The sequence below is a fragment of the Rhincodon typus genome, chromosome 3, assembly GCF_021869965.1.
Source record: "Rhincodon typus isolate 14 chromosome 3, sRhiTyp1.1, whole genome shotgun sequence".
NCBI classification, from domain to species: Eukaryota; Metazoa; Chordata; class Chondrichthyes; order Orectolobiformes; family Rhincodontidae; genus Rhincodon; species Rhincodon typus.
In genome coordinates this window covers 77,925,715-77,938,964 of record NC_063334.1, presented here as the reverse complement: position 1 = coordinate 77,938,964, position 13,250 = coordinate 77,925,715, and the positions used below count along the sequence as shown (strand labels likewise).

Genomic DNA, 13,250 nt, shown 5'->3' with positions numbered 1-13,250 from the left:
ATATTGTCTCGATGAATGGCCAAACTACGTAGCTAAACATCTAATACTATGTCAGTTCTTTAAACAGCACAAACACCTCATGGTTATTGATGACTCAATAATCTTCAATAAGAGATTAGTTTCAAGGACAGCACTTTGACTTCACTTTCTTCCAAAACTTCAAATTTTTGGAAAACTCACTATATAGAAATTATTGTTAACTGCATGAAATGTGCTGTAAATAGCCAAGAATAAAAATAATCACACTTCTTCTTTTCCATCAAACCATGCAAGCATCAGGGCATGGATTTCTTTTCGATAAATGAAATTCTTTCTTATAGTTATTGACTGATATTCACAATAGATGGAATTTAAACATATGTCTATTATCGCCGCAAATATAGTTATCCAATTTATTAAAAGAATTTATTCCTTACTTAGGATTCCAGACATTGTAGTGTCAGACCGTGGACTACAATTTGCAAATGAGCAATGCCAAAATTTTAGATGTAAATATGTCTTTGCTTTTGCTACCAGTTCCCCTCATTATCCCTTCTTTATTATTTGTTCAAGGGAATGTGGGCATCACTGGTTAGGCCAGTGCCTGTCCCAAACATGATTTTGAAAACCTCTACCAAATCTTCTCTCAGCCTTCTTCTCTGCAAGGAGAAGAGTCTCAACTTCTTCAATCTATCTTCATAATTGAAGTTTCTCATTCTTGTAAATTGCTTCTGCACTCTCTTCGATACATTTGCATCTTCCACCCACAACTGTACACAATATGCCAACTGAGGTCAAACAAGTGTCTTGTAAAGGTTCAATATTGCCTCTTTGTTCTTGTACTCTATGCCCTTATTAATGAAACCAAGAACACTGTAAGTTGATGCAGCAAGTAATTTAGAAGACAAATAGACTTTAAAAATAGAAGTCTTGTTACAACTGTGCAGGGTGTTGGTGAAGCCACATCTAGTGTACTGTGTGCAGTTCTGGTCCCCTTATTTAAGAAAAGATATTTTGGCATTGGAGGCAGTTCAAAAGACATTCACTCGGCTGATTTCTGGAGTGAAAGGGTTGATTCATTGAGAATGGATTCAATTTTGATTTTGTTCATTAGAGAATGAATGGTGATCTTGTTCAAATATACAAAGTTCTCAGGGGTTTAACAGGATAAATGTTGAGGGTAGATAGACTTTTGAAATAAAGAGTTGAGGGTTATTAAGAGTTGACACAAAAGAGAAGATGAAGCCTGGGGCAGATCAGTCATGACCTTGTAGAATGGTGGGACAGGCTTGAGGGTCTGAATAACCTACTCCTGCTGCTATTTCTTGTATTCTAGTGTTCCCATGCATCTGCTGTTCTTGTCCTTCTTGGTGATAGAGGTTGCTAGTTTGGAAGGTGCAGTTGAAGGAGCTTGGCAGTAGTGTTTATTGTGGATGGTACACACTGCCTCCACTATAGATTGGTGGTTAAAGGATTGGATATTCAAGATGGTGGATTGGTGCCAATCAAGCAAATGGACAAAGGGAAACAAATGGATAAAGCTTCATTGAAGAAACACAAAGACCTCAAACTTGTTTTTATATATTATTGTTCTTCACTACTAAAGAATGGTTTGGCAGACAGGTACGACATTGAGAATAAAGCTTCCATCTCTGTCACCTGTATTAAAATCTACTGTGATAGTGAATGACCACAGAACAGTAAAACAATAAGAGGAACAGCAAAGAGACAACAGCTCAAACTCCAATAATGAACACGTAGCACAGAATTACAAGAGCTAATATTCAGGGAGTGAGTATATGTCAGCCCCCAACAGAGAGAAGTTACAGCTATTGAGATAGAATATGATACCACAAGGTGAACCCACATTGCACTAATATTATTGAACAAGAAGCCAATAGAAACATGGAGGCTCAGATGAACAAAAGCTCCATGACCACAGCATAAGACAAATTACATCAACACAATGGAGAATACAGAACATCTTTGACATCAAAGTGATATCATAGAAATATCAGTGAGACTGGTCAAAGCACCAGAGACTATCCCTGTAAAAGCGGAGAGTTTGCAGAGGGAGATCCAGCAAATGTAAATATGATAGGAAAAAGACTTAGGGGAAATGTAGAGTCATGAGGTTAACATCAGAATATACCTGATGTCACGGTCACATGAGAAGGTAGTGATCTAGACGGTAGCAGATGCTCTAACCTCGTGAAGAGAATATGTCACAATCCATCTGTAAACAAAGAGTTTTGTGTAGAAAGACTATGGACTCAAGTAGCATACTTTTGGGTGACTAAATAGTCCTAAACTCAGAAAACACTACAATATAATAGTACTTTTGAATATTTAAATGTACATAAATAATGTATAGTATATATAAATGGTTAACCATTGATGAAATCTTCTTCTGTGTGATGTGAAACATCATAATTTCTTTAACTGCAATTACACTTTTCCTACATTTTGCAAACAATTTTTTTTTGTCACTTGTTATTTTGGCTGTTGGAGCTGCCCATGGCTGAAGAGAAATGATAGTTGAGACAGTTGTTTACACAGTCAGAATCATGTCCTTCGTATGCATCGCAACCAGGTAAGATAATGAAGTGCTTAATTGAAATTTTAGTAGGAAAGAAATAAAAACTATTTAGTATTGTGTAGAAAATAAAGTCTGATCTCAAAATAATCAAAGGCTTTTTAAGTAATTACCGTTACATAATATGCATATAGGAATACTGAAATTATAAGAACAATAACAAACTAAACTTGAGGAACTTAGCTGAATTCCTTTAGACAAATGGCTGTAGATAATAGAGAGAAGTTTCCATCCCATCAACATGGGGGATTGAAGGACAAATGGGTAGAAACACCTAGAACTGAATGAGGTACTATGAAGGGTGTGAATAGATTACCAAAAACCAGAAAACAGATAGCATTGTAAGTGGCAATTGCAAAATATTATGTAGTCATTATGATGTCGGGAAAATAAACAAATGCAGCTTCACAAGGTAACAAACAGCACTCACTCAGAATGATGCTGCTGGCAAACGTCTGGGGAGTGAAGGTGATAAGCGCTGATGTCAATGTTGCACGTAATCAGTGTAACGCGGAATGTATAAATATCCTGTACTTTATTGGGAGGGGGTTGAGTGATTTGCAGTCTGTCGTCAGTGACTTCTCCTAGACTGCGTTGGTAAGGAGCTCCGAATAAAATTCAATATGTGCAGCTGAACACGGGACGCAGACTCCTCTTTTCAATCTCTCTCCAACAATTGGCGTTGCGAGCAGGGTACCACACCAGTTCACGATCAACTATGTGGGTCCTAATCGGGTGAGTACATTTAATATTACCATTCTTTACAAACCCTACAGTCGGTCCTGGCTGTAAGTTGTGGTACTAAGATGACTAAGAAAGTTCTGCCGTGTGAGGCAGACAATGATTGGGCCCTACTTCATCTCAGAGACAGTAAAGAGGCCCACAGTTGAACAGGGACAGTAAAATCGAGTAAAACCACTGGGTACAGGAAAAAGGCCACAGCAGGACAGTGACCCTAGTTCACCCCGGGGATGGTAAAGAGCCCCACAGTGGATGGGGAGAGTGCAGTTTCCCAAAACACCACCATAAAACTGGTTAATGAGTCAGAAGCAGTGTCTAAGTAAAATGTTCAAGAAGGAAAAAAGAGAGGAGGAAGACCAAGGGACAAATTCCCTAATACCGTGGCTGGAGAGCAGGATGCTGCCTTGCCACTTTAACAAGACCGAAACATTCCATGCCAACAGCCTGTTTATCCTCCTGTATCAGTGAACCATTCCCATTGGTCACAGTTGTATATTTTCTTTATCTACCTAACTAACATATCACAATAGTAACTGTTTAATTGGCTTTATGTTTGGGAAACTGTTAGAAGCAGCAGTCTTTAATTGAGGTTATCATGTCACTGGCATATTCAAAAATGCGACTTGTTGATAGTTTAATGGAAAAATTAGGATCATTGGCATTGGTAGCTTAATTGGAAATCGTAGAAAAATGGGCAGGCAATTATAAACGTGTCCTTGATCAACTTTTGAAAGAGCTTATGAAAGGAACAGCTGAATTAAACTGTCCATACTGTCCATTTGTGTGGTTACAGTTGGATAAAGAAAATAAATAGCTGTGGGAATTGGTAAAAGGTGCAAGGTAAAAATGATTACCAATATAAATGATTTGGATGTGAATATAGGAGGCAAGGTTACTAAGTTTGCCGATGACACCAAAATTGGTGCTGTATTGGATAATGAAGGTTATCTCAGAGTACAATGGAACCTTGATCAGACGGGCCAATGGGCCGAGGAGTGGCAGATGGAGTTTAATTTAGATAAATGTCGGATGTTGCATCTTGGTACATCTTTGCGACTGGAAAATCTGGACATTGATGTTGAAACTGGTGGTGAAATAGACTTCATACAATAGTAAAAATCAAAACATGCCTGACAGAAATCTATGAACAAACAGCAACTGGGGTCGTTATCTTGCAAGCTTTGAGAATATCATTGCCCCCGCTGTTTCATCTGTGTAGTGAGACAAAGCCAGTGTATGATGTCACCCATGAGCTGGAAGGGGTGGACCAAGGAGTAGGATCCTTAGGCACAGTTAGAGATGAGATCTACAAGTTCCTCTCCCCCAGTGAAGTTAAAGAAGCCCTCTGTGAAAATTGGATTGCATTCACAGAGAGTGAATTACATTTACAATTGACTGAAATCAGTACTAAAGCAAGGAGTAGTTAGAAATCATGGATTCAAGACTTTCAAATCTTATTTCATTGAAAAGTTTAAAAAGTTTTTTAAAGCTCCTGTAGAAAAGATGTTGTGGAAAAAATGGTTTAGTTTGTTCTCAAAAAGACAGATAAATATTTTTAAAAGACATCCAATTTGAACTCTGAATTTGGAATCAGAAATGTTTTGTCCATCTACATTCTTTGAAAGCCACTTTGACATTATTAAAAGATTTTCTGACAGTTTTTCTACCTGAATATGTGAAAGTATTACATAACATCACCTGGTGACTTGGGCTCTATCCCATCTGAGACCAGCAGTTAACTCTTCCTGCTGGCAGTTTTAAATCATCTCAAACACCATGTGTGTGGTGAGATTTGTGACTCTGAATATTAATAACCCACTGGGCTTCTTCCAGTGCCAATGGATTTCATTTTTTGTTTCTGAGCAGGTTTCAAGAACATAGCAAGGGAGCTGGAAGCCTCGTGGAGGCAAAGTCTTTGAAATCAGGAGAACCCCACACTAACTACAATCACTGGAACCCCTAATATAAGAGCACTATTTAATACCACCAAGCCTGGATGTAATTGTTTCTGAAATTGGGATTGATAAAATTACTTGATACAAGTAGCTAGTTCAAACACAAACTGAATCTTAAAGGGACAATAAATTTAAATCATTAAATTTTAATTTAAAACAAGAGCCAATGGAAATAGTCTAAATGGCTTTAATTTGTATCAGGAAAAGTTGGGATAGATTGTTTTGGAAGAAATTAATTGAAATCTGTTAGCCAACAACTCTGCAGAGGCTGTACACAAAAGAAACTTGAGTCAGTTGTTGTCAATGTTGAATTTGGAATTATTTTGAAAGAAGGAAAGTAAAGTATAATCTAGCAAATTGCATTTGAGAAAATTGTACGTGCTTTTTGGTAAGAAAGACCAACAAGCAAAATTTAGTAATGCTGGAAATCACATAGTAATCATGCTTGTCTGTCTCTTTTAAGACTATTGTGAAAACATACTTCTTTTTGCTTTATAGTCCAGACTGTAAGGTTTTTCCAGAGTTCCGGAATCAATTATAATGGAAATTAATGGGTTCTAATTTAGAATAAAAGCATAGTAACAGGAACAAAGTAACACAGCATCAAATGTAAATGGGAATGACTCACTTTGGGTGCAGTTAAATGGAATATATCCAATGAAATCAAAGGAATTACATAATTAACAGTTTTCTCTTGGAGATATGTGAGTCCCGTAAGTTTTTTTTTAAAAAGAACTGAATTGGCTGACTTGACCACCTTCTGGAACACTAGACCAGGCATGTAGGATATACAGGCATCCTCTAGTGACTTTTGATCTTTTGACAAGATCACCTAAAAGTCAAGAGTGTGTAGCATGATCTTGAGAAGCCGATGTAAGTTAAAGTGGTGATTGTTACATTGGAAATAACTAACATGCAGGAATGCATGGCGAAAATGCAGTGAAGAATGGATTTCAGACATGTACACTACTTGACAAAATGATTAGTGGGGCCTGGAAGAGCGCAAAAACACAGTTTAAATGTTATGGCACTGACACATAATCTATACAGAAACTGACTTTTGGTATTGGTGAGAAGGAGGTAAAAATTACAATTGGAGACAAAGAGGATAAAAAATACTGAAGTAATATGCAGAACATGGGTAAAAATGAAGAAAGAGCTGGAGAATTTTTAAGTCCGTGCGTAATCTGTCGCCAATTGAGCATGAGCCGATTTTAAACTTTGTAGTACGTATAATCAGCTTGCGATTATTGAACATCATGTACACACTTCAAAAATAATAACTTCAAAGCATACTATTAAGGGTTAATCATTAAAGGTTAGTTCACATGACAATCAGCAGTTGAAACAAAGTGAAAAAGTAGGCAGCAAAGTTTTGGAAAACAGGCATTGTTGCCTAGATCAGTACTGCAGGACTTAGGCCAGCTTGGCACCTAGGCCAAGGGCCTAAATGGAGCATTGTTGGAGTTGCCCATGGGTGAAGAGACTTGTTAATTGAGGCAGCAATTTTCGCAGCCAGAATCATAGCCTTCATGCTTATGGCAACCAGATAAGATAATGAATTGTCTCATAGAAATCTTAGTGGGAAGGAGAAAACTTCTTATTTAGTAAAGTGTAAGAGAAAAAGTCTGATCTCACCATAATCAAAGCTTTTTAAGTAATTGCCATTACATATTATACAAGTAGGCTTATTGAAATTATAAGTGCAATTAACAAACTAACATCAAGGAATTTAGCTAAATTCCTTTAGACAAATGACTGTAGATGTAGAAAGAAGCCCCCATCCCATCAGCCGGGGGGATTGAAGGACAGATGGGTAGAAACACCAAGAACTGAATAACGTATAACAAAGGGTATAAACAGATAACCTCGTGAAAGGACACCAGAAAACAGATAGCAATGTAAAGGAACAAATGAAAAAACATTAATTAGTCATTGAGACATTGGGAAAATAAACAATCGCAGCTTCACAAAGTAACGAACAGCACCCACTCAGAATGATGCTGCTGGCAAATGTCTTGGGAGGGTCATAACAGTCAAAGGGGAGGTGGCAGGTGCTGATGTCAATGCTGCATGTAATCATTGTAATGTGGAATGTATAAATATCCAGTACTTTACTGGGGGGGCTGAAGGACGGGGGAGGAGTGTCTCGGAATCTGTTTCCAGTGACCTCTCCCAGGCTGCGTTGGTGACAAGGTCCGAACAAAGATCGATTTGTGCAGCTGAACAAGGAACTCAGACTCCTCTTTAAAATCTCTCTCCAACACGGAAAAAAATTTCCTTTAAACAGAACAGAAACACAAATGCACCATCATATTACTTGTGAATGTGATGATAATTACCCCTTGCTGACCAGACTAAGACAAATCCTTCAACTGTCAATTTAATGACATAACATCTGTGCCTTGCCATTTAAAAATTAATGTTAAGTATCAGAACTATTCTCCTATTCAAAGTACTACAGTTTTCTAAAAATCTAGTAACTTAGATAATAAAACTGTACACAATTTCACATAAAATGACAAACCATAGGTAAACATACCAATATAAAGGGAACTTTTCTCAGTGGAGACAGAGTCATCAATGTGGGCCGTTCCCAGTGTGTACAAAGGGGTTCCTCCCACCCCATGTAGCAGTTGACCCAGAAGAAACACAAGTAGAAAATTGGAGGACTTAGTTGCCGTGGAGGGATCGCAAGTTGGTCTGCTGACATTACTGTGAAGGGTTGCACAAGTATCTGAAAGAAAAAGAAATAGTATAACTATCATAATAGTTTGAAAGCTCTGTATCTGGAGAAATTCCTTACCTGTCTAACCAATTTTTTTTAGGACCTGTCCATCCCAATACAAATGGTACTATATAATTAATATTGCCATTAGTTCTTACTTCACCCCATCAACTATGGTCCTGTGGAACAATACCATGGTCAAGAAGTCAGCACAAATGACACTTTAATGGTGGGGATAAGAACGTAAGAAAGGAGGTCAACGCTGGCCTAAATAAATCATTTCCTCTCAGGCTGCAGATGATTTGAAAAAAATGAAAATAGTGACAAGGGCTTTTGTTTTTCTTTCATGGAATGTTGGCATTGTTGTTAAGTCTAGCATTGGCTGTCACCTTTAATTGTCTTTGTTAGCAGTTAAGAATTAGCCACATTGTTTTGAGTATGTAGTTGAACGCGGGCCAGACCATGTAGGGATGATAGATCATAAGGATCATAATGAACCAGACTGAATTTTCCAACAATTGGTAACAGATTAAAGGTCACCATGACTGAAACATGCTTTCAATTCCAAGGTTTCTTTTCATTCAAGGTTTTAATTAACTAATTGATTTTAAATTTCACCAGCTATCATATGGGATTTAAACCAATGTTCTCAGACAACACTAAATAACTCAGCTTCCAAAGAATCACAACCCTCTGAGTAAAAATGCTTTCTCCTCATCTTGCTCCCAAATAGCTTCTCCCTCATTTACCCAAAAACAAAAGACTTCTCAGAGTCCTGAGACAAAGCTGCTGGATGCCCAAGGTCACTTCCAACTGACTGAATATCATTGTGTCCTCCCACTGCAGCTGGAAAGGAACAAACCCAAAATGGTGAAGCTTCCTGAGCAGCAGGCAGTTCAAGGCAGTGGTAGTGACAAAGACACTGTTACCCAGGAGCTGAAGTTGAAGAGTTTGAGGGAGCAGTGGAAAATTACAGGTATGTACTGAGGTTACCACGCAGGAGAAGGCCACAACTGGTTACTTTTGATAAATGCACATCAATAACATCAGTGTTTGAAGGAATTGCACATGCACTGGCACGTATGTTGTGAGTCAAAGGTGTGTGCATGCAGACACTAGGCTAATCACTTTCAGCAGTTACAATTAATTTATGAACAAAGAATAAATATCAAAGATTCTGGGAAGCAATCAGCACCACAGAAGACCTTCATTTCCATGAATAGAAGAAACTACAAATTACAAAAAGAAAGGATTCAAGAAGAGTTTTGAATATAAAATCTTTTCAGCTAATATTGCCATTATGCCAACTACTTCACCCTATATTTTGAATTACTTTAATCAGTGTGATCTGTTACGCTATCTTGTTTGCATGTTTTGCCAAATTCCTTAACATCTGTAAATTGATTTTAAAAACATCATAAGAAGGTAATTGATGTAGAATTTGACTCACGGAAAAGAAAAAAGTGATGCTGGCACAGATTTTCTATCCCAGGGCAGATATAAGGGGTGGGTGAAGGAATATGATGTAGGACTCAATCAAAGAATCTGCTTTCCCTTCATCATGGTTAACATTGCTCAGAAATGAAGAACATTTTGGAAGATCTGGTTTGAATCTAGGCATCATGAGAACAAATCTGTAGGCACACAGCAAACTGAGTGTGGATTGACTGCAAGCATTTGTTGGGTAAGGTAGTGTCTAAATCCTAATTTGTACAAACCTAATTTAGTCTAATTCAGTTTGGAGTTGGCATTAAAGTGAAATCTGAAGTTTAAGTTCTATAGTTACAAGATTTGAGCATGTTTATTTTCAAGGGTTTCATTGATGAAGCAGCCCAACTAAGAACCATTTGAAATGGGATCCTCACTAAATGAGTCAGATAGGCCTTTTACACCAGGTGCATGTGTGCGACTACACAAAGAAATGTTTGGAGGGATATAGGCCAAGCACAGGCAGGTGGGATTAGTCTAGTTTGGGATTATGGTTGGCATGGACTGATTGGACCAAAGGGTCTGGTTCTGTGCTGTATGACTCTGTGGTTAGTGTAGTTGATCATCATAAGGAGTTCAGCAGGTGAAGGAGAAAGGTATTTGGTAGGTATTGAATAAAGAAGGCAGCTGATTCATGAATTGGATTGGTGGGTTTTTCTAGTATTTTGAGGATAGTAAGGTCTTCATGTTTGTGTTCAGGTCCCTAGTTTTTTTATTCTTTTTTTAAAAAGACTCTTGTTAGGTATAACATTGATACTGTCATTAAAACAAAATGCATATGAAGTGTAAACAGTGGGGATACTTCAGGTGTAACAAGATACCAGAGTGTTTAAAAAATAACTTAAATAAAATGCAATAGAGATGGCAGGTTGAGTGATCTGTTACAGCTGCAGAATGTGGGAACTGCTAGACACCAAGATTATCTACAGTGAACAGATTTGTAGCAAGTGTTTACAGCTTGAACAACTTTGGATCTGAGTTGAGGAGCTCGAGTCCAGGCTACAAACATTGCACAGCGATCAGTAAAATTACCTGGACACTTTGACCTAGGAGACGATCAGACCACTTAGATTAGGTCGTTTAAATCTGGTGTGTGATCAAGGACAGGAGATGTGATTACTGGTGAGGCAGGGTCGGTGGCTGAAGGGACAGTTCTCGATGAGCCTCAGCCCCCGCAATCATCAGGCAGTTTTGAGGTTCTTGAAAACTGCATGGACGAGACTAGGGACTGCAGGCAGGATAAATGAAATGGTCATAACACCATGGTACACAAAGCAATTTAAGTGGTGGGACAAAATTGGAACATTGTAGTGGCAGGGGGACAATATAATTAGCGGTTACACATTCTGGTCCCTGTAGCCCTAAACACAAGTTCTGGACACTACTTTGCCTGCCTGTTGCCAGGGTTAAAGACACCTCCTTGGTGCTATGGAGGAACCTGGAATGGAAGAGCAGGCATCCAGTTATCATTGTCCACTTTGATACCAACACCAGATACAGGACTAGAAAAGAGGTTCTACTGAAAGATTTTAAAACGGTAGGAGCTAAACTAAAAGGCAGAATATCCAAATAATAATTTCAGGATAACTAATTGCGCCATGGGGAAACTGACATAGGACAGATAAAGTCAATGAGTTAAAGGCTCAACAATTGGTGTGGAAGAATGGGTTTTGGTCAAGGGGTGCCAGTACCAGTAGAAGAGTAGAAAGGTAGAAGAGAGCTTTTCTAGTGGCATAGGCTTCACTTGAGTGTGCTGGGATGCAACAGTTCTTCTGGGCTATGTAGCCATGAGAAAGTTCTATGCCTTTCAATCGGTGTGCCGATAAATGGGCTTCCTCCTCCAGAAGCTGTTGTCTTGGATAGACATCAGAGAAACAACAGGGAATATTGGCTTGGACCAGTATCCTGGCAAGTCAATAAACTAGGGCTATAGAGAAGGGTTTAAAGTAAATACAGGAAGGGGAAGGGTTTGGGAGAAGCTTAGAAAGAAAAAGAATATTTCAGCACTGCAGGGTGGGTGTTTAGATACTGATACTGGGAGTGGGATAGAGGATACAGATTGTATAAGCATCTGTAAAAACATCTGTAAATAGGGTCAAAGGGGAAAACAATGGGAAAAAGCCAACATTAATGGCTCTTTACTTAGACCTGTATAGTATACAGAAGAAAATAAACAAATAGAAGTTAATGGGTATGATCATATGTCCATTACAGGGTCATGGATACAATGAGATCAAAGCTGGGAACTAAATGCTCATGGGTATGTGAATTTTCAGAAGGACAGGAAGGAAGGAAAGGGTGGTGGGGTAGCTTTGTTAACATGAGGTGAAGTAAGTACAATAGCAAGAAATGGTCTTGGGTCAGAAGATGTAGAATCCATACAGGTGCGGGTTAGAAATGACAAAGGGGAGAAAATGCTGCCTAACAGTACTTGGTTTATAGGACAGAGAATAAATCAGGCATTAACGAAGGTTTATATAAAAATGGCAGCTTGAGTGACTTTAATCTTCACGAAGATTGGGAAAATCAATTGACAAAAGTAATCAGGAGGAAGAAATCATAGAATGTATTCTGGTCAGTTTCTGAGAATACTATGACCTCAGGGTAAAAGATCCCTGAGAAAACAATAACCACAACATGATAGAATTTAGCATTCAGTTGGAGTTAAATTTGGTTTGGAGCAACTGTTGTAACTTAATAAGGACAATTACATTGGGATAAGGTCAGAGTCAGTTGAAGTGGACTGGGCAAGTTATTTAACAGATAAAAATGTTGAGGAACAAGTGCAACAGCTATGTGGGAACAGCACCACCTGCATGTTCCCCTCCAAGCTATTCATCATCCGAATTTAGTATATTGCTGTTCCTTCAGTATCACTGGGTTAAATTCCTGGAACTCTCTCACCATTTTCATTGAGAGTTTGCTATAGCTAATGGACTTCAGCATAGAGTCATACAGTACAGAAACAGATCCTTCAGTCCAACCAATCCACACTGAAAATAATCCCAAAATAAATTAGTTCCACCTGCCTGCACCTGGCCCATATCCCTCCAAACATTTCTTATTCATGTACTTATCTAGATATCTTTTAAACATTGTAACTGTACCCACATCCACCACTTCTTCTGGAAGTTCATTTCACACACAAGCCACTCCTTGTAAAAATGTTGCCCCTCGTGTCTTTTTTAAATCTTTCTCCTCCTTGCCCCCTTGTTTTAAATCTTCCACCCTAGGGAAAAGACTCTCAATCTCCCCCACGCCAGTGAAAAGAAGTGCCAGCCTTTCCAGCCTCTCCTTATAATTCAAACCCTCCATTGCCGACAACACCAAGAACAGCAGTTCAAGAATGTAGGTCACCTCTCCTCCTCAAGGACAAATAGAGATGGGCAATCAATGTTGGCCCAGCCAGCGAGGCCCACATCCCAGGAATAAATAAAAAATGTAGTGTAAATCTGTGGAAGTCTTTACCACAGAGGGCTGTTGAAGCTAGGCTATTGAGTATACTCAAGGCTGAGATAGACAGATTTTTAATTAGTAAGGGAATCAAGGATTGTGGGGATTGCAGTAATTGTAACAAGGTCAGCCAAGTGGACCTCATGGAATATGAGTTCCCTGGTTGGAGCTGTTAACCTGGTCTAATCAGGGAGCCCTGGCTGACAGATATAAACAGGACTGTTAGAGGTTCTGTTCACTCTGAGAGCTGGCTCTGAGGAAGGTGGACCAGTGTCAAGGACTCTCCCCATGTAATTAAAGGGTGACTTGG

The 13,250-nt window shown here is 38.7% G+C and overlaps 1 protein-coding gene across 1 annotated transcript in view; it reads right to left on the bottom strand.

Moving 5' to 3' along the window:
* Positions 1-13,250, bottom strand: part of LOC125481791 (solute carrier organic anion transporter family member 4C1-like) — a 115,506-nt gene that overhangs the window by 59,613 nt on the left and 42,643 nt on the right. The window contains exon 3 of the mRNA XM_048593698.1: positions 7,814-8,008. Within this exon, the coding sequence (XP_048449655.1) occupies positions 7,814-8,008 (195 nt within the window). The remainder of the gene's footprint in view (positions 1-7,813; positions 8,009-13,250) is intronic.